Genomic DNA, 23,007 nt, shown 5'->3' with positions numbered 1-23,007 from the left:
CTCTCAAAGTCACGCTGGCTGCTGTATGAGGACCCATGACCTAGATTGCTGCCGTCTGGGAGGGGGAGGGGTATGCTCACCTAGTTCCACTAGTTCCTGGGGATCCAGCCCCCCACCTTCAGATGTAAGGCTGCGTGGATCTCTCAGATGTCCTATTGTGCTGTGTAGGGAATCCTCTGCTGGTTAATGAACGTCTGTCTAGTAACTTAGAGGGGAGACACAAAGAGAATAACTGACTCTGCCATGATGCTGATGTCGCTCTCCTAAATCTATTCTTGCCTTTATTGAAACTCTCTGTGGATGCCTGTTTTTAGCCAGTACCACCTTTTGGGGTTAATAAGTCCCTTACCTCTACTTTGAATTACGGGAAGTTTGGTGTTTTCTTCTCTTCTCTGTCTTAAAGGATCCCTTTCCAGCAGGGCCAGGACTGTGGTGAGGCTGGTGAACTGCTCTCCTTGGTGCAAAATTTAGAGGTTGGGGCCAGGAGCAGTGTTACTGGGTCTTCCTTTTACCTGCAGTTCCAATATGGCTTCACACAGCACTGTTAATAATCCTGTCTGTATTTAAAGGTTGAATATTCTATTATCATGAATTATTTGCATTAACTTTGATTTTCTTCAAATATCCCAATAAATACTGTTTATCTTGATCACTGAGTTTCGGGGACTCCTTTAAATTTTATACCCAAAGCAAGTGCCTCACCTTCCTCACCCCAGCCCCTTAACATCTAAGTGTTCCATGATTGGCAAGTAAGCACGTTTTTAATGGATTTTTAGGTTTCAGTCATGCTTTCTGCTTCTCTTTTTGTTGATTAATAATTAATTCATTCCCCAAATATTTCTTGAGCCAACTCGGTTCCAAGAACTGTGTCAGGTGCTGGGGATTCAGGGCTCAGCAGACACATGTGGGCTCGGCTCTGGTGGAGCTCACAGCTCCCTGGCAGATCCTCGGGTCTTCACTTGATCTCACACCCTGCACCCCCCGGATCCCTGGCTCACTTTCCTTCACTTTGTCCAGGGGATGAGGGGCTCCTGGGAGAGGCCTGCCCCTGCTCTGCTTTTGGAATCCTGGCTGGCAGCACGTGTTGGGGGAGTGAGCCAGGCTGCATGCCTTCTGGGTCCCCTTAGGCTTCACCAAGGTGCAAAGGGGCTCCCTATCCAGGTGTTTCTTCCTTAGTGGAAACAACTGTCAGAAGCAGCCTTCAGGACGCCTGTGCGGAGGGAGACTGCAGACAGGAAGAGCGGACCCTCCAAAGGTGCTGCCCTCCTTCTCCACCCTCGGCAGGCAGGCGCATTCTTGCTCCTTCATAAACACGCTTAGAAATGTGGAAACGAGTTCCAACCGCCCCCAGCACAGGACCTCACAAGCGCAGGCCACCCGTGTGTGTTGAAGAAACAATGGTAAATGAGCGCACCAATGAAAAAGTCCAGCTTTTAAAACCTAAGGTGTCATCTGTTTTGCAAACCCAGAGATATAAACTGCATTAGGTCAGCTTTGCTCCTCGCCGGCAATAATTTCCATTTGCCTCCTGGGGGAGGCTATTGGCTGTTGGCAGGTCTGAGCTCACGAACACTCAGTTCTTTCCTTACTAGGAGTCAGAAGTCGGTGGGTTTCTTTCAGCACAAAGGCTTGTAATGAAATCTCCCCTGACCCATAGCTTTGCGCCTCCGTCACTGCAGTGTGTGTCACTAAGGTTGTCCATTACCTTGGGCAGTTTCCAGAGCTGTGTGGGTTACTTTTTGGTGTTAGAAAAGTCTCATTTTCGAGTATTAAAAGTCCCAAAGGTCGAAATCATGACTTTGATCTCTCATCCACTAAAAACCTTCTCCCTGCCCATTCCTTTCCCCGTCTCTCGGCCCCTCACCTTTCCACTCTCAGCTCGGGCCCGGCTCGACCCTGGGATATGATGGATGTAAACCTAACATCTTGCTATTGTTTTTTATTTGTCCCATCTGTTTTCTTGTCCCCTTTTCCTGCTTTTTTTTAGATTAAGTATTTTTTGTGATCCTATTTTATCTCCATGATTGTCTTACTGGCTGTTAGGGACTGAATTGTCTCTCCTCAAAACTCACATGCTGAAGCCCTAACCCCCATTGTGATGGTATTAGGAGGTGACTAGGGTGAGACGAGGTCATGAGGGTGGGGCCTAATCACTAACCAAGGGATTAGTGCCCTTGTAAGAAGAGGCCGGGGGAGCTAGCTCTCAGTGTGAGGCCTTCGCGAGAAGTCGGCCGTCTGCAAACCAGGAAGTGGACCCTCACCAAGAACCGGATCTGCCAGCACCTTCACCTGGGACTCCCCGGCCCCCAGAGCTGTGGGAAATAAACTTCTGTGTTCAAGCCGCCCAGTCTATGGCGTTTTCTTGCAGCAGCCTGAGCTGCTAAGAAGACAGTGGCTATTCCTCTTTTTTTGTTTTTCAATGGTTACTCTAAAATTTACAGTATACTAGCCACTTGGCTGTTATAGCTGTCACGGGTAAGTGTACAGACATACATATAGTTATGACGACGCCTGCAGTTCACTTGAAAATATTCCCCTGTAATTGGTGTGACCATTTGTGTGTCGAAGAGATGAAGATTTAACCCCGGGAGTCAGCGGCTAACTTGCTCTCCCGGATGGGCTGCACAGTCCTGGGTGGTCAGCTGGCATTTCATCTGAAAGGGCCGCCCTCGGGAAGTGGCGACTACATGTCCTTCTGGCTGCAGCTCAGTCCACAACAGGCGCTGCACGCGTTGTGTCAAAGATTGTTGAAAGGGTGTTGAAAAGATTTTTTTTTTATTGTTGAAGTTGGAAACCTGCTGCTGAGCCCAAGGGATGTGTGCGTGGGCTGCAATTTAGAGAGATTCCCCCGCGTGGATGGGGTGCGAGAATCTACCTGCACCCCCCACCCCACAGCGGCGGCGAATCTGGAACAAGCCCTCGCTGGTCCTGGGTCCAGCCGTGGGTCCAGGACGACTTCTGACAGCATGATGCTGACCAGAGGCAACTGGAACCTGCTGCGTCTGCCCCAGCCCCTTCCAGAGCGCCTATTCGGAGCAGGGATGTCAGTCCCGCCTGCAGCTTCAGCCGGTGGTGTCGTGCCTGCTTGGCTGGTTAACACTCACCTCGTCAGTGCCATTCTGTGTGGTGGAGGCTGCTCTGAGACTTGTTTCTATTGTCATCCAGCGGTGAGGTTGTAGGGGGCCGACTCTGCCTACTCAGGCACTTTTGGTAGCTCCCGTCAGGAACCAAAAGGACTTTCCAGTTGTGCATGGTGTGGTCGTATCACAGCTTAGCTGGGCTCCCACAGATCCGAAGGGAAGAGTTACATCACTGACTCTGTTTATGAAATCGTGACACTCGTCGTCCAGTCTCATCGACCAGGTATGCAGTTAGAAAACAACTTGGCTGGTAAATTTCCGCCTGCCCTCATGTTGGCCAGTTTTCCTTATAAACTAACAGGAAGATGTCATATTTTAAAAGGTTTAACAAAATGGTTAAAAAGCCACTAGAACTGTCCCCTTGGGGGATTTCTAAAGAAGTAAGAAGATTATTTAAAGTGAACAAGTATGAGAATTTCTAATAGGTGAAACAATTATATCATATTTGGCAACAAAATCAAAATAACCATGGAGATAACTCCTAATATCTGTTTTTAAAATAGTAGGGTCTATAGGAAGAATTTCTTTCAAAAGCAGTTGTTTTCTCACTCATTGTTAAATGTTATCTCTGCATTGCAGAAGCAGATTTGTGTGTGCGTGTGTGTGTGTGTGCACGCGTGTGTGTGTTTAAATATCTCTGGGGTAGCAATTTGCTGAGAAAAACCTCAAAAAATTGCTGAGAGGAATTTCAAAAGACCTAACTAAACGGAGAGAGCGATCGTGTTCTTGGATCGGAAGACCCCATACTGCAAAGACGTCATTTCTCCCCGGGCTGACCCATAGACTCGACGCAGCCCTAATCAATATCCTGACAGCTTTTTGTAAAAAAATAGAAACTGACAATCTGATTGTAAAATTGCTACGGAAATACAAAGGACTGAGCGTAGCCGAAATAACTGTGAAAAAGGAGAACTCATTGGGAGGACTGGCACTGCCTGATCTCAAGACTTCTTATAAAGTTACAGTAATAAGGCAGGGTGGTGTTGGCATGGAGATAGACAGACTGGTCCGTGGAACAGAATAGAAGGTCTGGAAATGGACACCAACATCTGTGATCAATTTATTTACGACAAAGGTGGAAGTCGACTCAATGGAGAAAAGATAGTCTCTTCAACAGATGGTGCTGGAACCATTGGACATTCGTGTGCAAAACTAGAGACCTCTGCCACAGCTCACATTTTGAAATTAATTCAGGATGGAGCATAGACCCGAATGTAAAATCTAACACTCTAAAACTTCTGGAAGAAAACGTCAAAGAAAATTTTTGTGCTCTTGGGTTAGACAAAGATTTATAGATACATCAAAATCAATCTATAAATGAAAAGTTGACAGATTGAACTTCATCAAAATTAAGAACTTCTGGTCTTTGAAAGAAACTGTTAAAAAAATAAGAAGTGAAGCCACAGATTGGGAGAAAATATTTGAAAATCACATATCTGTTCAAGAATTTATATCCAGATTACACCGAGATCTCTCCAAACTAAATAAGAAGAAAACAACCTAATTTGAAAATGGACAGAGGAGTTGAACTGACACTTCGCCAAAGGAGAGAGACAGATGGCAATTAAGCACGTGAGAAGATGCTCAACAAAATTAACCATTAGGAAAGTGCAAATTGAAACTACAGTGAGATATCATCCCTATCTACTAAAATGGATAAAATTCGAAAGCCTGACGATACCAACTGCTGGAGAGAGAACTTCATCCACGGCTAGCAGAAACAGTACGGTGGAAAACCGTTTGGCAGTTTTTTAAAAAGTTAAACGTATCCTCACCATATGATCCAATAAACTACTCCTAGGCATTTAGAGAAATGAAAACACTGTGTGCATAACAAGCCGTCACTGCATCCATTTGTCAAAACTCACCAAATGGTATACCTTAAACGGTGAGTTTTACTGTTTGTAATTTATATCTCAAAAAACCTGAATTATAGGGGCCGGCCCAGTGGCGTAGTGGTTAAGTTCGCACACTCTGCTTTGGCGGCCCAGGGTTTGTGGCCTTGGATTCCAGGCACAGAGCTACACGCTGCTCATTAAGCCATGCTGTGCCAGCATCACACAAACAAAATAGAGGAAGATTGGCACAGATGTTAGCTCAGGGCCAATCTTCCTCACAAAACAAAAACAAACAAAAAACACCTGAATCATAACATCCCTTCATGATAAAAACCTTAGTAAAGTCGGTGTAGAAGGAACATACCTCAACATAACAAGCCCGTATATGACAAGCCCACAGCTAACATCCTCCTCAATGGTGAGAGGTGATAAACCTTTTCCTCTAAAATCAGGAGCAAGACAAGGGTGCCCACTCTCACCTCTCCTATTCCACACAGTCCTGGAAGTCCTGGCCAGAGCAATCAGGCAGGAAAAAGAATGAAAATCCGTCCAAATCAGAAAGGAAAAAGTAAACTTGTCTCTCTTGGCACATGACATGATCTTAAATGTAGAAAATCCTAAAAACTCCACCAAAAAACTGTTAGAACAAAAATAAATCCAGCAGTTTCAGGATACAAGATCAACAAGAAAAATCAGCTGTGTTTCTATACACTAACAATGAACTATCTGAAAAAGAAATTTAAAAAAATCCCATTTACAATAGCATCAGAAACAATAAAATACTTAGGAATAAATTTAACCAAGAAGGTGAAAACTCTGTACGCTGAAAACTCTAAGACGTCGATGAAAGAAATTGAAGAGAACAAATGAACTCCATGTTCATGGATTGGAAGAGTTAATGTTGTTAAAATGTCATACTACCCGGGGCTGGCCCTGTGGCCGAGTGGTTGAATTCCCACGCTCCATTGCGGGCGGCCCAGTGTTTCGTTGGTTCGAATCCTGGGCGTGGACATGGCACTGCTCATCAAACCACGCTGAGGCAGCGTCCCACATGCCACAACTAGAAGGACCCACAATGAAAAATATACAACTATGTACCTTGGGGCTTTGGGGAGAAAGAGGTAAAAAATAGAATCTTTGAAAAAAAAAAGTCATACTACCCAAAGCCATATATAGATTCGATGCAATCCCTATCCTATTCCAATGGCATTTTTCACAGAAATAGAAAAAACAGCTCTAAAATTTGTGTAGAACAACGAAAGACCCCGAATAGCCAGAGCAATCTTAAGAACGAATGAAGCTGGAGGCATCACGCTTCCTGAGTTCAGACTATACCGCAAAGCTATAGCAATCAAAACAGTATGGTGGTGTCATAAAAATAGACACAGGCTAATGGAAGAGAGTCAAGAGCCCAGAAATAACGTCCTGCATATACAGTCAACTAGTATTTGACAGGGACCCAAGCACACTCAACGGGCAAAGGAGAATCTCTTCAATAAACAGCGCTGGGAAAACTGGAGGTTCCCATGCGAAAGAATGAAGTTGGACCCCTATCTTACACCACTCACAAAAATTAACTCAAACATAAGACCTGAAACCATAAAACTCCTAGAAGAAAATGTAGGGGAAAATGTTCCTTGACATTGGTTTTAGCAATGATTCTTTTTGGATATGACACCAAAGCTCAAACAACAAAAGCAAAAGTAAACAAGTGGGACTACATGAAACTGAAAAGCCTCTGCACAGCAAAGGAGACCATCAATAAAAAGAAAAGGCAGCCCGTAGAGTGGGAGGAGATATCTGCAAACCATCTATCTGATAAGGGGTTAGTATCCAAAACACATAAGGAACCCATACAACTCAATAGCAAAAATCAAAATAATCCAATTAAAAAATGGGCAGAGGACCTGAGTAGATATTTTTCCAAAGAAGACAGATGAATGGGCAACAGGTATGTGAAAAGGTGCTCGCCATCTCCAATCATCAGGGAAACGCAAATCAAAACCACAATAAAGTGCCACCGCACGCCTGTCAGAATGGCTCTTATTAAAAAGGTAACAGATAACGATGCTGGCGAGGGTGTGGAGAGAAGGGCGCCCGTGTGCGCTGTCGGTGGGAATGCAAACTGGTGCTGCCGCTATGGAAACAGTATGGAGGTTCCTCAAAAAGTTAAAAATAGATCTACCATATGATCCAGCAATCCCATTTCTGGGTATACATCCAAAGGGAATGAAATCACTATGTTGAAGAGATAAATGCACTCCCACGTTCATTGCAGCATTACTCACGATAGCCAAGACATGGAAACAACCTAAGTGCCCATCAACAGATGAAGGGATAAAGAAGTGGTATATATATACAATGGAATATTATACGCATTATGCACATAACAAAATTTACCGTCTTGACCGTTTTAAACTGAGCCATTCAGTAGCATTTAGTACATTCACAGTGCTGTGCAACCATCACCACCGTCTGGTTCCAGAACTTTTTCATCACCCCAAAAGGAAGCCCCAGTAACCCGTTAGCAGTCACTCCTGATTCCCTCTTCCCCCAGCCCCTGGCAACCACTCATCTACTCTCTGTCTCTATGGGTTTGCCTATTCTGGGCATTTCATATAAACGGCATCATGCAGTATGTGGCTGTGGCTTTTTTTTTTTAATATCGTGTTTTAAAAGATTTCTCTTCCTAATTTAAAACTGAGCAAAAGATCTAAGCAGACACTTCTCAAAGAAGGAAGGTATACAGATGACAAATAAGCATATGAAAAGATACTCCATGTCATATGTCATCAGGGAAATGCCAGTTAAAACAACAATGAGGGGCCAGCCCTGTGGCCGAGTGGTTAAGTTCGGGCGCTCTGCTTCAGTGGCCCGGGGTTTCACCGGTTGGGATCCTGGGTGCGTACATGGCACCGCTCATCAAGCCACGCTGAGGCGGCGTCCCACATAGCACAACTAGAAGGGCCTGCAACTAGAATGTACAACTATGTACTGGGGGGCTTTGGGGAGAGGAAGGAAACAAAAAAAGATTGGCAACAGATGTTAGCTCAGGGGCAATCTTTAAAAAAAAAAAAAATGAGATACAACTACACACCTATTACAATGGCTAAAATCCAGAACACTGACAATACCAAATGCTGACAAAGATGCGGAGCGACAGGAATTCTCATTCATTGCCGGTGGGAATGCAAAATGGTGCAGCCACTTTGGAAGACAGTTTGGGGGTTCCTTACAAAACTAAACATACTCTTACCGTACGATCCAGCAATCATGGTCCTTGGTATTTACCCAAATGAGTTGAAGGCTTACTTCCGCCCAAAAACCCTACACACAAATGTTTACAGCAGCTTTATTCATAATCACTAAAACTTGCAGGCAACTGTCCTTCAGTAGGTGAGGGGATAAATAAACTGTGGTCCATCAGACAAGAGAATATCATTCAGCGATAAAAGGAAAGGAGCTACCAAGCCAGCAAAAGACGTGGAGGAACCTTAAATGCATATTACTTAGTGAAAGAAGCCAGTCTGAAAAGGCAACAAACTGATTCACTGTATGATATTCTGGAAAAGGCAAGACTATGGAGACAGTGAAAAGATGAGTGGTGACCCAGGCATGGGGTGAGGGCGGGATGAGGAGCAAGCACGGAGGATTTTTAGGGCAGTGAAACGACTCTGTGTGATACTGTAACGTGGGTGTGTGTCATTACACGAGTCCAGATCCACAGGACATACACCACCAAGATGAGCCCTAATGCCAACTGTGGACTTCAGTTATTAATAATAATGTATCAGTATTGACTCATCAATTGTAACAAACATCCTACGGAATGCAAGATGTTAATAACAGGATTATCCGGGAGGCAGGACGGGGATGAGAGGCATATGGGAACTCTGTACTTTCTGCTCAATTTTTCTATAAAGCTAAAACTGCCCCCCAAAATAAAGTCTCTTAATCAAAAAAAAAAGTCATGTATCAAATAATTGATATGTTTTCCCAGTTTTATTCAAAGACACATGTAACTGCCCTTCAAAACTTGGTGAGACTCTCCCCAGAGTGTAGGCTCTTGCCGTTTTGGTTAGCGAGGGCAGGCTGCTCCCAGGTAAATGTACCGTTTTTCTGTGGCTTTAGATAACATCAGCAATGGCGCCAGCACCCCACCCCCTACCCCATTTTTGCCTCCTGCATCTCTGGATCCTGGCTTCCGCGGTCTATTCGTGCATGCACATCCCCTGGGGACAGGGTGGATGCAGGTGTCTGACTGAGTCGCAGGGTGGGGTTGGAGATTGTCCATTTCCAACAGTTTCTCAGGTGGTCTGGTCCGAGGACCACCATTTGAGTAGAAGGGTCGGGTTCCAGGACCTTAAAACAAGGCTTTGCAATTAGAGTGGTCCTTTGAGCGGCATTCGGTGAATTGGAAAATCAGATTCCAAACCTGGCTCCACTAATTACAGAATGGGTGGTCCTGGGACAGTTCCCAGCCCCCCTGAGAGCCACAAGGGAATTCTTCTGGGTTCCTGACAGGTCCCCAGGAAACAGCCAGCCATGTCACTTCTACTCCAGTTATCACAGTGCTGAAGACAACTTTAGGGCCACCACCTAGTCCCGGTGTGCCTGGGACTTTCCTGGGCTTAGTTCTGGAAGTCTCAAGTCCTCAGAAATCCTCTGTCCCGGGGACACCCACCAGAATTATTAGTGCTTTCACGCTAGCAATGAAAAACACAGAAGACAAAAGGAGTGCTATGATTCAAGTTCCTCATTTCTCGAGAAGCCTTCAGGGACCCGGGCCAGACAGCAGGGACTTATGCCTTGGGTGACAAATCCCCAACCCACCCCAGAGTCAGCATCTCAGGCTCCTTCTCAGCCGGTGCAGGAGCCGCCCTGCTTCCCTGATAACCTCCCTGACTCAGGAGGCTGGGGCTGCCGAGACAGCCCCGTCCTGCGGAACGAGTATCCTGGGGGTAGATTTAGAGACGGCGGGCGTGAGTCAAACCACAGGCAGGAAATTTCATTTCCAGACCTCGTTCAAATTCTTCTTTCCTGACTCATTACATTTAAGGCACGTTTCGTTTTGCAGACGAAGCTGAGGAGCCCCTCCTGCAGAGAGAGACCCGCCCCCAGGCCTCGTGTCTCTCCCTCCCCTGAGGTTCGGAGCTGAACTTGAACTCTCCCGGTAAACACAGCGTTCAGGAGGGCCAAGCTGTTTTTATGGGAAAAGCCTAGTGTCTGGCAGCCTTGGGCCATTGTTTTCACTCTCAGATATTACTCAGAGCATTTGATTTTCATCTTGGGGGTATTTTCTTCTAGTATGAGTTATTATAAACTGAGTCACTCAAGAGGAGATTATGCCATAACACTGTTTAAGGTTTTTTTAATATTCCAAAGCAAAGGGGTCTTTGTCCTTTTAAGACGGAAACACTTGATGTTTCCAGGGCTCTGGTAGGGGCCCAGCGGTAACATTTTGGAAACCATTGGAGGGATGGACCACGGACCTCTGGAGCCCAGGCTGTCCTTGGATACTGCCCCGCAAAAGTACAGAGCGTGCCGAAGGGGCGATGTGACTGACGGGCAGCTGGCATGGAAAATGACGGTGGGGAGAGGGGCAGAGAAGCAGGCTCACGGCCTGGGACTGGCCGGGGCCTCCTGGGGCCTCTCCTGGAGGAACTACAGGGACATCGGAGGTCTGCCCCATTAGGGTCAACGATGAATGGGCCCAGCTTCGAGGTTTTTGGGGTGAAAGCGGCTCCAAATTCTGAGTCCCTGGGATGTCGTTCTGCTGTGCGCTGGGAAGCGTTTGTCCCTGGGTCGAATCTGCCCGCGTTTCTAATTTGTTTTGTCGGCGATTTTTGCTCTACAACAGGCCAAGGGCAGCAACACTCGCCTCTGAGGGGCGCTGACTCCCTTCGGAGCGGGAATTCCCCACCCTGCCCACATGTAGACCCAAAGGGGAGCTTTGGGAGCTCCCACTTTTGGCCCTGACCCTCTGGAAGTAGTTCTGGAAGCTTCCAGGTGACCCCACTGTGTGGCCACGTGCAGAACCACTGCTTTCGGCTGCACCTGCTCCTCAGGTAACCAGTGGGGCTTGTTGAAGGGAGCTCAGGCCCTGCGGGTGGGGCTCCCCCAAACGTGGACGACCATGCAGAAAGGAAATAGGGGAGGGCCTTGACACCTAGGGGGAGGTGGCTGCTCCAAATGAATTTACTCGAAACAGAGATCAGTCTTGACTCTGAATCAGTGGGTCTCTGCCTTCAGCGTGCGTTAGGGCCTCCCGGGGCTTGTTCAATATGGTTGCTGGGCCCCCACGCCCGGGTCCCTCGTCTCAGCAGTCTGGGGAGCACGGAGCATCTGCGGCCCTAGGTCCCTCCCAGGAGATGTGGGTTGATGCTGCGGGTCCCGGGACCCTGCTCTGAGAACCAATGTCCTAAGGAATGCGACGAAAGTAACAAGCTTCATTGGAGCATTTTTAGAAATAAAAGTGAAAATTATGGAGAGCTTCTTTTATCTTACATTTAATAGAAATATAGACTTCAGGCGCCATAAGTTCTTAGAGCAAGAATGAATTGGGCAGCGTGTGTGCGATGAGGTGAGTGGAAGGGCAGGGGGCAGAAAGAAGCGGAGGGGCAGCCCGTGCAGCCCCCCTGGGCCTCAGCTGGGCGGAGAGCAGGGCCCCTGTGTATCAGGGATGGGTGGCCTCGTCCACAGCAGGTTCTGATGGACTCAGGACACTGGCAGAGACAGGGCATGGGTCCCAGAAGCAGAAGGTGTAGCGTGCCTGCCTGACATGAAGGTTTTGATGCCAAGGCATCCATTTCAAAAGACATCCATTTTGAACACTAACAATGAACTAACAGAAAAAGAACTCAAGAATTCAATCCCATTCACAATCACAACGAAAAGAATAAAATACCTTGGGATAAACTTAACCAAGGAAGTGAAGGATCTATACAATGAAAACTACAAGACTTTCTTGAAAGAAATTGACGATGACATAACGAGATGGAAAGACATTCCTTGCACATGGATTGGAAGAATAAACATAGTTAAAATGTCCATACTACCTAAAGCAATCTACAGATTCAATGCTATCCCAATCAGAATCCCAAGAACATTCTTCACAGAAATTGAACAAACAATCCTAAAATTCATATGGGGCAACAAAAGACCGCGAATTGCTAAAGCAATCCTGAGCAAAAACAAAGCCGGCGGAATCACAATCCCCGATTTCAAAACATACTACAAAGCTACAGTGATCAAAACAGCATGGTACTGGTACAAAAACAGGTCCACAGATCAATGGAACAGAATTGAAAGCCCAGAGATAAAACCACACATCTACGGACAGCTAATCTTCGACAAAGGAGCAGAGGGCCTACAATGGAGAAAAGAAAGTCTCTTCAACAAATGGTGCTGGGAAAACTGGACAGCCACATGCAAAAGATTGAAAATTGACCATTCTTTTTCACCACACACCAAAATAAACTCAAAATGGATCAAAGACCTAAAGATTAGGCCTGAGACAATAAGTCTTTTGGAAGAGAACATAGGCAGTACACTCTTTGACATCAGTTTCAAAAGAATCTTTTCGGACACTGTAACTCCTCAGCTGAGGGAAACAATAGAAAGAATAAACAAATGGGACTTCATCAGACTAAAGAGCTTCTTCAAGGCAAGGGAAAACAGGATTGAAACAAAAAAACAGCTCACTAATTGGGAAAAAATATTTACAAGCCACTTATCTGACAAAGGGTTAATCTCCATAATATACAAAGAACTCACACTGATTAGCAACAAAAAAACAAACAACCCGATCAAAAAATGGGCAGAGGACATGAACAGACATTTCTCAAAAGAAGATATGAATATGGCCAATAGACACATGAAAAGATGTTCATCATCGCTAATCATCAGGGAAATGCAAATCAAAACTACACTAAGATATCACCTTACACCCGTTAGATTGGCAAAAACATCCAAAACCAAGAGTGACAAATGTTGGAGAGGATGTGGAGAAAAAGGAACCCTCATACACTGTTGGTGGGAATGCAAACTGGTACAGCCACTATGGAAAACAGTATGGAGATTTCTCAAAAAGTTAAAAATAGAAATACCCTATGACCCAGCCATCCCATTACTGGGTATCTATCCTAAGAACCTGATATCAGAAATCTCAAGAGCCCGTTGCACCCCTATGTTCATCGCAGCATTATTTACAATAGCCAAGACGTGGAACCAGCCTACATGCCCAGAAACTGATGATTGGATAAAGAAGATGTGGTATATATACACAATGGAATACTACTCAGCCATAAAAAAAGACAAAATTGGCCCATTCACAACAACGTGGATGGACCTCGAGGGTATTATGTTAAGCGAAATAAGCCAGTCAGAGAAAGACGAACTCTATATGACTCCACTCATAGGTGGAAGTTAGTATATTGATAAGGAGATCTGATCGGTGGTTACCAGGGAAAAGAGGGGGTGGGGGGAGGGCACAGAGGGGGAAGTGGTGTACCCACAACATGACTAACAAAAATGTACAACTGAAATCTCACAAGGTTGTAATCTATCATAACATTAATAATAAAAAAAAAACACCAAAAAAAAAAAAAGACATCCATTTTGAATGAACAGATTGCCAGCCGTATGACGCAGCCACTAGCAAAACAACCAGATAGGGAGCCGGACCCCATACCCATGAAGGTCCCCTTTCAGAAAACATGGTGGGAACGGATAAGCCTGGGGCACCACTTGAGTGACCCTGCCTCAGTCTCCCATGCTCTAATTCTCACATTCATGCATCCAGTTAGCCAATAACGAGTGACCCCCTCGAAACCCCAGACACCCCACTCTTAGACCCTAACAATTGCAGAGCCTGAGGTCAAGGTGTGCTCTCCCTCTCTCTGAGTCCCCACGACCTCTCTGTGTGACCCTCGGTCGAGCCGGGTGCCCTCCAGGGCCTGTGTGATAGGTAAATCTTGGTCCTCCCTGATGGTTTTTGCTGAAGTGCGTCCATCCTGGGATCACAAGAAGCACAGGGCTGGTCCAGCCACGACGTCAGCCCCAGTTATTCGGGGAGTGTCTGTGGGTCTTCTACCAGTAACATGGGCTCAGGCGAGAGCCTCAGGTCATCACTATCTAGAATGGGCCCCAAACAACAGAAGGGCCCCCCGTGACTGCAGAGAACACAGGGGCCAGACCCCTGTGGCCAGACCAGCCCACAGGGGAGAGAAGCCCTGAGGTCTGCCAACCTCCTGATCCCCAAAACACAGAACCCCTTAGTAGGTTGAAGCCTGACAAAGACCCCCTCCTTGACCAAACTTGGAACAGGTTGCTCTGAGCCCTCTCTTCAACAGGCCTTGTTCCTGGGCCTGCCCTGGGCCTGCCTAAGCCATCTTAGCAAAGAGCCCTGCTATGTTACCCCCACCCCTGACATCGGATCAGGTTCCTCATCCTGGCCTTTGATGTCTGCGTCCTCAGCTGCCTTTATCGAGAATCCTGTTAGGTTCCTTTCGCAAGAATCCCCCTCCCTTGGTGTCTGCGGTTAGTGATCTTCCATTCACCTTCCCCCTCGCCACTCACTGGCTGTAAATCCCCAGCTGTCTTTGGAGTCGAGAGCAGCTCTTTGCTCTCTCGCAATAGTGCCGAATAAACTCCATCTCTATCGCCTCTAGCTGATGTCCGGCTCCTTTCCTGTGGGACCAGCCCACACAGGCGTGTCTGTCAAGCCCCTGCCTCCACAGGCAGCACTGCCCGCTCCCCCTGTATAGACAAAGCCGGATTTTGCTGTGAAATCCTCTCACTGACCTGCCCTGTTTCCCAGCCTGGATCACTTGGCATCCATACATTTCTGTGCCTTGTGGGGGGCCTTACTCCAGGGCTTGCTATGCAGAGACCCCAAAGGAGAAAAGGTCCCCCGGCCTCCAAGGTGCCTGGCCTTGCGGTGACCTTTGAAAACCTAGCAGGGGGAGACATCTGTCTGTCCACACTGCCCTCTTTGTGAAGGAAGAGTCCCCTGCTGGGCCAGGCGGGTTCAGCCCTCCCTTTCCACGCAACCCGGGGGCACGGACATCCAAGGCGGCCCTTCCTCCTGTCCCCTCTGCTGGGAACTCAGCATGAGGACATGTGGCCAAAGTAGACAGCGAGAGGATGTGTGTGGTGGGGGGAGTGATGAGACCCAGATGGCCCGGCCCCCGCTGTCTGCAAGCATCCCCAGCAGGGGAAGATTGTCCTGCAATTGCATTTAATGGTGGGTCACGTCCGTCGTGAACTTGTCTTCCCAGTTAATTCAGCAGGGAGGAAGTGCTCCCAGGGGACTGGAGCAGCCGATGAGCCTCTCGGCTCGTCCCCCACTCGGGCTGTGACCGTCAGAGCAGAGGAAATGAGGGGATGATGGGCCGCAGCTGGCGGCCCTGCAGTTGGCCACCCAGTGCTCTGCCCCAAACGCAGACATCAGGATGCTTCACGTACACACTGCCCTGGCCGTTTCCGAAGGGCCCGCTCTTTCTGCTGCAGCGTGGACAGTGTGTCCGTATCGAAGGTTCCTTGTGTCATCTAGGAAACGTGAGTCCTTCTCTATCTTCTTTGATCAGCTGGGACCACAGGTGTGACCTTTCTCCACGTCACTTGTGAGTCTCTCCTTCACTCCAGGCAGAGCACAGACCCCAGGGGCCCAGAGCTGTGGTTTGAGAGCCAAAGCGGTGTCTCCCTGACTCCCTGCCGTGTCCATGATTCCACCACCAGACATTCGATCCTTTGTGTCTAGGTGACACATACACCCTGGGGAGTACAATTTGTGTGGAGGTTGGACCCGGAGCTCAGGGAGGGTTGACCCACAGGAGGGAGGGCTGCCACCTCTGTTAGGTCAGGTCTGGTTGTGGACGATTCAGAAAGCTGCCTCTGGGGGCTTCTGTTTTCCACCCGAGTTAATGGCCGAGTCATCTGCTGAGGGGAAGAGAAAGGTCAGTCGAAAAATGCAGGTTCAGAAGTGTCCTGGAGCACAGCACGGTGAGTTGACAAAAAGAAAATTTTTAATTGAAAAAAAACCAACCCAGCAGAAATAGCAAGCAGTATGTGGGCCTCGGGGGGTGCATAGGTGTGTGCCTGTCCCCAGCACTGCTCAGTGGCCCAGGAGGCCAGGGCACTGATGAGGTCATCTGTATGGACACTGACATCCCCTGGGGTGATGCAGAGGAGTGAAATCTGACAGTGATCTAGAACCCAGAGTCCCGAGGGAGTGCAGGATGGCAGGATGGCAGGGTGGCGGGGGTGTGAAGCGGAAGGCACGAAAGTGAAGGCACGAAAGTGGCGGGACAGCCTGGCTCTCAAGGTGAAGTGGGGTTTCTGTGTGCGTGGTAAAATAGAACGTAAAATTTACCATTCTAACCATGGCTGAGTGCACAGCTCAGTGACATCAGGCACACTCACATTGTTGTGCAACCATCGCCACCATCCATCTCCAGGAATTTTTCACCCTCCCCAACTGAAACTCTGTCTCCAGGACACGGTAACTCCCATCCCTCCATCTCCCATCCCCCGCTGACCTCCCTTCCCCTTTCTTTGTCTGCAAATTTTACTCTCCTAGGAGCCTCCTGTGAGTTCATTTCCCTGATGACTAATGAAGTTGAGTGTCTTTTCACATACTTATTCATTTGCATATCTTTCTTGGAGAAATGTCTCTCTATATCCTTTACCCATTTTTAATTAGGTCGTTTGTGTTTTTATTATTGTTATGAGTTCTATGTATATTCTGAATACAAGTCCCTTATCAGATACATGATTTGCAAATGTTTTCTCTCACTTTGTGAGTTGTCTTCTCACTTTCTTTGCAGTGTCCTTTGAAGCCCAGAAATTTTTTGTTTTGATGGTGCCCAATTTATCTGTTTTTTTCGTGGGTCTCTTATGCTTTTGGCGTCCCACGTACGAAACCGCTGCCTCCTCCCTGGTCACGAAGCTCTACTCCTGTGCTCTAGTCTAAGAGTTTTATAAACTTAGCTCCTACAGTTAGGCCTTTGATCCATTTGTAGTTAATTTTTGTAGCTAGCGTGAGGCAACTTTCCTCCTTTGCATGTGGATATTCAGTTGTTCCAATACCATTTGTCGAAAGACTGTTCTTTCCCACTGAATTGTGGCACTCTTGTCTGAAATCAACTGTCCACAAAGGTCAGTTGGTTTCTGGGCTCTCAGTTCCAGTCCACTGACCTGTGAGTCCATCTTCGCGCCAGCAGCACTCAGTCTTGGCTGTGCTGAGTTTTGACATCAGAAAGCTTGAGTCCTACAACCTTGCTCTTTTTCAAGGTGGTTTTGGCTGTTCTTGGTCCCTTCCATTTCCGTATGGATTTTAGGCTGGGTTTTTCCATTTCTGCAAAAAAAGCCAGCTGGGATTTTGAGAGGGCCTGTGTTGAATCTGTAGATAAGTTTGAGAAGAACTGTCATCTCAACAGTGTTGAGCCCTCCGGTCCGTGAGTGGGGATGGCATTCCGTTCATTCAAAGCTTCTTGAACGCCTTCCAGTGACGTCTTGTAGTTTTTCGTGTGTAGGTCTTGCCCTTGTTTTCAAAAAAATTATTCGTGATTATTTTATTCTTTTGGTGCTATTGTAAATGGAGTTGTTTCGATAATATTGTAAAATGAGGATTGCTTTCTGAATTTCATTACCGGGTTGTTCATTGCTGGTCTACAGAAACACCGAGGATTTTTGTATGTCAATCTCGTATCCTGCAGCCTTGCTAATAGTTGTTTTATAGATTTATTAGGATTTTCTACGTACAGGATCATGGCATCTGTGAACAGAGAGAGTTTCACCTCTTTTTTTCCGTCTGAAAGCCTCTTTTTTCCTTTCTTGCTGAGGCCCCCCGGCTGGAACCCCCAGCATGGTGATGAGGAACAGTGCTGAGAGTGGATGCCCTCGTCGTGCTCCCGACCTTCGCTCACTGTTGGGATGAGCTCCAGGAAATAAAGTGCATCTTCCGCTCCCTCCGCCCGGCCAGCAAAGCTGGCTTTTCCGGAAGATAAATGGAAAATGCTGATAGAGGCAGAAAGCGATTGATCCCAGGTGGAAGCTCACAGGGGAAAACAAAGTGATCATGGGGGGAAATCTAATGAGTATTTATTTATTTAACTACCAACTACTTAATTACATTTTTAATAATAATAAGGTTTTAGAACTAAAATTTACGACAATGATGTATAAGTTGGGAGAGAATGCCTCATCCAGGAAGAGGGCAGAAGCAAGGACTGTTACACTGTGACAGGTCAGGAGGCGTGTGATAATGTCCATGTGCCCCGAAAGAAAGACAGAAGATGTATGATAACTGAGCTAATAGGAGGAATGAAATAATAAAAATTATTTAATCTAGAAGAAGTCAAGAGAGGAAAAGAAAGGGAACCTAGAAGAGGCCAGGCAGATAGAAAGGGTTTAAGAAGAAGATAATTTAAATCCCAATCTATCAGTAATTACGTGACATGAAATGGGCTAAATGCTCCAGTTCAAAGGCAAAGATTGTTGGATGGAGTTTTAAAATATTACAGCCTGAGAGCCTGTCCGCTGTGGGGCATGATGGAGGGTTGCTCATTTGCTGCGCTGCCACTGGTCACTTGAGAAGGTTCCAGAAGTTCCATGGCAGTTGGAGCCCCTCAGGGAAGGGAGCCGTTTGCTTTACTGGTCTGGGAAAGAGCTGCCCATCAGTTTGTCCTGCTTGAGACTGGAGCAGCCGTTTGCCGTCAGGTGGGTGCTTGGAGGCAAAGCTGGGGGCTTCAGAGGACAGAGGACCCAGGCCCTGGCGGACGGGAGACCCATCGCCCACCCGGAAGTTGCTCTGCTTCCCCTTCAGAGCTGATCAGGGGTCTGGGCTTGGGATGCAGGCTGCCCATAGCCAGCCCGGCCCCTTCCTGGACGGCTGTCTCCCTGGTGTCCTCACTCCAGCCACTCCAGACTATTCTCCACCCTGCGTCAGCCCACAGTCTTCTCCTGGAAGCCCCCCACCCTGGCTTCTTCCTGTCAAGTCCTGAGGGCCAGCGTAGGTCCACCTCCCCGAGAAGCTGTCTCTGAGCTTCTCCCAGGGGCAATGTGAGCAGCTTCTGGGGGGTCTGTGAGGAGTCAGCAGTTGGATCCCTTTATGGGCACGTGGTGGAGAGTACAGGGGGGAGGGGAGAGGCTGACGAGCAGGGCAAAAGTTGGGGTACACTCTGGCTGGGGTTAGGACAGGGAGAGCATGATGGGCTTCACACCCTGCAGGTCAGGGCCAGCCCTCCTCTTTCCGGGTTTTGCCCGTGTCCTAGGGGTGCCATGTCCTTCCATCATCTCCTTTTGGGACCCTTCAACCTGATGATGCCATCGTCTCGTTGGGCCTTCCCCCACCCCTCAAGCCTTCAGACTATCTCACCGCCATCATTTCCTTTTCCCCAGCATCCATGTCCACCTTTCCCAGCCTGTTACTTCATGGTCACAACTCACACAAGCACACACCGCTGTTGTGTGGCCCCGCTCCACGGTGCCACCCACAGCGAGGCAGGGCCAGCTGTCCAGCCAGGGCAGACGGGTGTGACCTCCTTGTGCCTCCCTCAGCCCATCCACAGCTGAAAGCAACACACTCACGAGGACCCTTTTTTCCTGCTTGGTTAGAACAGGGATGTCCAATGGTTCTGGTGACGGATGGGAAAGTGAGATCCCCAGAAGTTGTGTCGCATCCGTGTCTCTGCTCATTTAACAGGTGACCGTGGTGTAAGGAAACGTCGAGATGACGATTACACCGGACGTCAGACTAGAGTATTTGGAGGGAATAGCTTCTCTCATCCTGAAGTTCAAGCCGGACAAGTGGAGCAGGATGATTGGAATGGAAGAGAATGTGGCGTTGTTCACCGAGTTCTTCGAGAAGCCGGAAGTCTCAGTCCTGGTGATGACGCTCCATCCCTCGGGCATGATCCTTCCCTGCCTGGGCTTCCCAGCGTCGCTCAAGTCCAAAGGAGTTTACTTCATCAAGAAGAAACCTGAAAACATCAGCAAGAGCGACTACAAGGACCGTTTCATCTACGGGGACATAAGCCCGGCGCCTGTGGACCAGCTGATTGCGATCGTGGAGGAGGTGGGTGCACCCAGGCGGCCCACCCTGGGCCAGGGGCGGGGGGCTCAGGAGGAACAATCTCTGTTTCTCGTACTTTTGGGGAGTGGGCTAGAAGCCGGCTAGTCAGAGGGTGGTCCGCAGCCCGGCAGCATCAGCACGGCCTGGGAGCTGGTTGTAAATGCAGAAGCCCAGGCCCGCTGCCCTGACAGCTGGGACAGGCCTGCCGTCTGACCAGGCCTCCAGGCCATCGCCTTGGTCTCTCTGGATCTCATGAGAACCTCGTCCCTGCCGGCAGCTGTGGAGGGTGTGGGCCATTCGGATAGACGACGGGCCTCCTCAGCTCTAAGACTTTGAGTGAGGAAGGGAGAAAATGGGCTGCTAGTTCTGCCTCTCTCTGCTGTCCTGCCTCCTCCGGGTGACACTCTCGGCAGGTACGGCAGCTGCGGCACGCTGGCACGCTCTGGCAGTCAGACCGGGCAGAATGCAAGTGACCCAGTCCTCTGGGCGTTGCTGTGCTCATCTGTGAACACGCACGGAGGGCTCCCCACTCCTCCTGGGGGTCACTGAGCTGGAGATGGCGCGGGCAGAACTAGAGACCCATTTTCTTTCAGGTCCTCTACTCTCTCTTAAACCAAAGTGAAAACATGAGTGGATGGCCCCGGGTGGTCTCCGAAGACATTGTGAAGCAAGTCCACAAGCTGAAGAACGAAATGTTCGTGATGGGAGGCAAGATCCGAGGGAAGACCCTGCTCCCCGTTCCGGAGCACCTGCGGAGCCTGCACGGCACGCGGGAGTCCATGGAGAGGTAGGCAGGCCTGGCCCGGGGAACGCGCTGGGCGGAGAAGCATCTCACACCAGACCACCGAGGACAATCTGTCCCACTGCAAACGAAACATACGAGGGCAAGATGGTGCTGGAGTCCCAGGTCAAAGGCACAAGGACAGGACAGGATGAGGCGCTGGAGCCGCCTCAATTCCAGCTCCGGCAACCGCTGGACACCTGTGCTCTAGCCCCACCTCCATCACACATGTGCACCCGTCCCGGCATCACATGACATGCAAAGGATGTCACATTGTCATACATGTCACACAGCCAGGAAAAGGATACCCAGCTTTTGGACGTGGGGACTGAGGGGCAGTGAGGGGCATGGAAGGGATTTTCAGCAGGTGGAGGCTGCAAGTCAAGAGGGTGTAGCGTCCCAGGGACCCCAGGAAGCACGTGGACCCCAAGCTGTCCCCTCGCACCTGCCTGACCACCATTTACAACTGCCTGGTGTCTGAGTGAGGCCCTTGCAGCCGTTACAGTGTGATAGCTTGTTGGATTTGCTCGCATCAGAGGGCGACCTCTCCTGGGGGGCTCATCCTACGGGCAGGTCCTCCCTGGATTGTCCACCAACCCCGAACGCATGCCCTGTGGTGACCCCCATGAGAACTGCTGGGAGGAGCCGCCTTGAGCACAGAATTTATTCCAGAGTTGGTCCTCCTCTTCCCCTTTCTTCTGGGTGCTGGCATCTCTGACAACACCCAGCATTTGCTCAGGGTCTGTCACAGCTGGGAGGTTTGGGGAATCCTCCGGCCTCCCCCAGGTGACTGTGAGGAGCCCAGGGACATGAGGCAGGACCAGTGCCACTGGTGGTTCTTTGGGGCCTGTTGGCTGAAGGAGGGAGGATTCCCGCCCAGAAGGGCCAGGGCTGTACCCGGGGCCGTGAGAGCATCTTCTCGACCTTCTGCTCTGCAGGATTCCCGCTTCCCTGGACAACTCGCTGCTGCACGCCATCGAAACCATCATCATCGACTGGTCCCACCAGATCAGAGACGTGCTGAGCAAGGACTCAGCCCAGGCCCTGCTGGACGGGCTGCACCCCCTGCCCCGAGTGGAGTTCGAGTTCTGGGACGCCCGGCTCATGAACCTGCAGTGCATCCATGAGCAGGTGACGCCTCTTTGTCGCCGCGGTGACCGGGCGCTCAGCTGCTCAGCCAGGCGAATTCATGAGCACCCACCCTCTCTGTGCTGATCCCCAGGAGCCCCGAGGGGACCCAGATAACCTGTGTCACTCCTCAGCTCCAGCCGGCTGCAGGGTCAGGTCGCCCTCGTCTGGGGTCTGCCAGTTTCTACTGAAGGGTTGATATTCTTCTTCTCTCCTTCTCAGCTAAATAGGCCCAAAGTGAACAAAATAGTTGAGATCCTGGAAAAAGCCAAAAGCTGCTACTGGCCAGCCCTGCAGAACGTGTATATGAACATCACTGAAGGTGGGCTGGCGACCCGCCCAAGAGCCGTGAGAAGCTGGGGATGCCTTCTGGGGGGGCTGGGGGAGGCCTGGCACCAACCCCGGGGGGCATACGCCTCCCCCATAAGCAGCTTCCCTGGGCCCTCCTTTTGAGGAAGGCCCTGTTTCTTAGGAGCAGGTCTCGATACACACACAGTTGCACCGTCGTCATTTCTGACCACCGCAGGTGGGGTCGATTTTCGCTCTCGCGAGCACAGGCACTTATTCTTGTTCTGCGCAGGGCTGAAGGAAGCCAACGATATTGTTCTGTATCTGAAGCCGCTGCGGATCTTGTTGGAGGAGATGGAACAGGCCGACTTCACGGTGGTATGTTGTCAGGAAGAAGGTCACTTTGTAGGGGCTGCTCTCGTGTCTTGGGGAGCGGGGGCTGCGGGCCTCTTTGCTGTGATCAGGGGGGTGGTCCCAGGGAGTGCCTCCTCCTCCCACGTGGGGGTCCCCTCCTGGAGCTGTGGGGAGGGGAGAGCTGAGGTGGCGCCACAGCGCGCGCGCGGGGCCTGTCTCTCCCCAGCTCCCGACATTCATTGCCAAGGTGCTGCACACCATCTGCTTTATCTGGGCCACCTCTGAGCACTATAACACGCCCTCCAGGATCATCGTCATCCTTCAGGAGTTCTGCAACCAGATCATCGAGATGGTACCCTCCCCCAGCCCGTGGCCGCCCCATCGTCACCATCGGATCCTCTC

The 23,007-nt window shown here is 49.3% G+C and overlaps 1 protein-coding gene across 1 annotated transcript in view; it reads left to right on the top strand.

Moving 5' to 3' along the window:
• Nucleotides 1-15,060: 15,060 nt before the first annotated feature.
• Nucleotides 15,061-23,007, top strand: part of DNAH17 (dynein axonemal heavy chain 17) — a 121,213-nt gene continuing 113,266 nt past the window's right edge. Inside the window, exons 1-8 of the mRNA XM_014863319.3 lie at nt 15,061-15,538; nt 17,824-18,700; nt 19,686-20,057; nt 20,648-20,841; nt 21,774-21,966; nt 22,186-22,285; nt 22,544-22,629; nt 22,832-22,957. Of these exons, the coding sequence (XP_014718805.3) occupies nt 19,713-20,057; nt 20,648-20,841; nt 21,774-21,966; nt 22,186-22,285; nt 22,544-22,629; nt 22,832-22,957 (1,044 nt within the window). The 5' untranslated portion in view covers nt 15,061-15,538; nt 17,824-18,700; nt 19,686-19,712. The remainder of the gene's footprint in view (nt 15,539-17,823; nt 18,701-19,685; nt 20,058-20,647; nt 20,842-21,773; nt 21,967-22,185; nt 22,286-22,543; nt 22,630-22,831; nt 22,958-23,007) is intronic.

The sequence above is a fragment of the Equus asinus genome, chromosome 13, assembly GCF_041296235.1.
Source record: "Equus asinus isolate D_3611 breed Donkey chromosome 13, EquAss-T2T_v2, whole genome shotgun sequence".
Classification (NCBI taxonomy): domain Eukaryota; kingdom Metazoa; phylum Chordata; class Mammalia; order Perissodactyla; family Equidae; genus Equus; species Equus asinus.
Note: the sequence above shows the minus strand (reverse complement) of the source record. Positions and strands in the feature narration are given on the sequence as shown.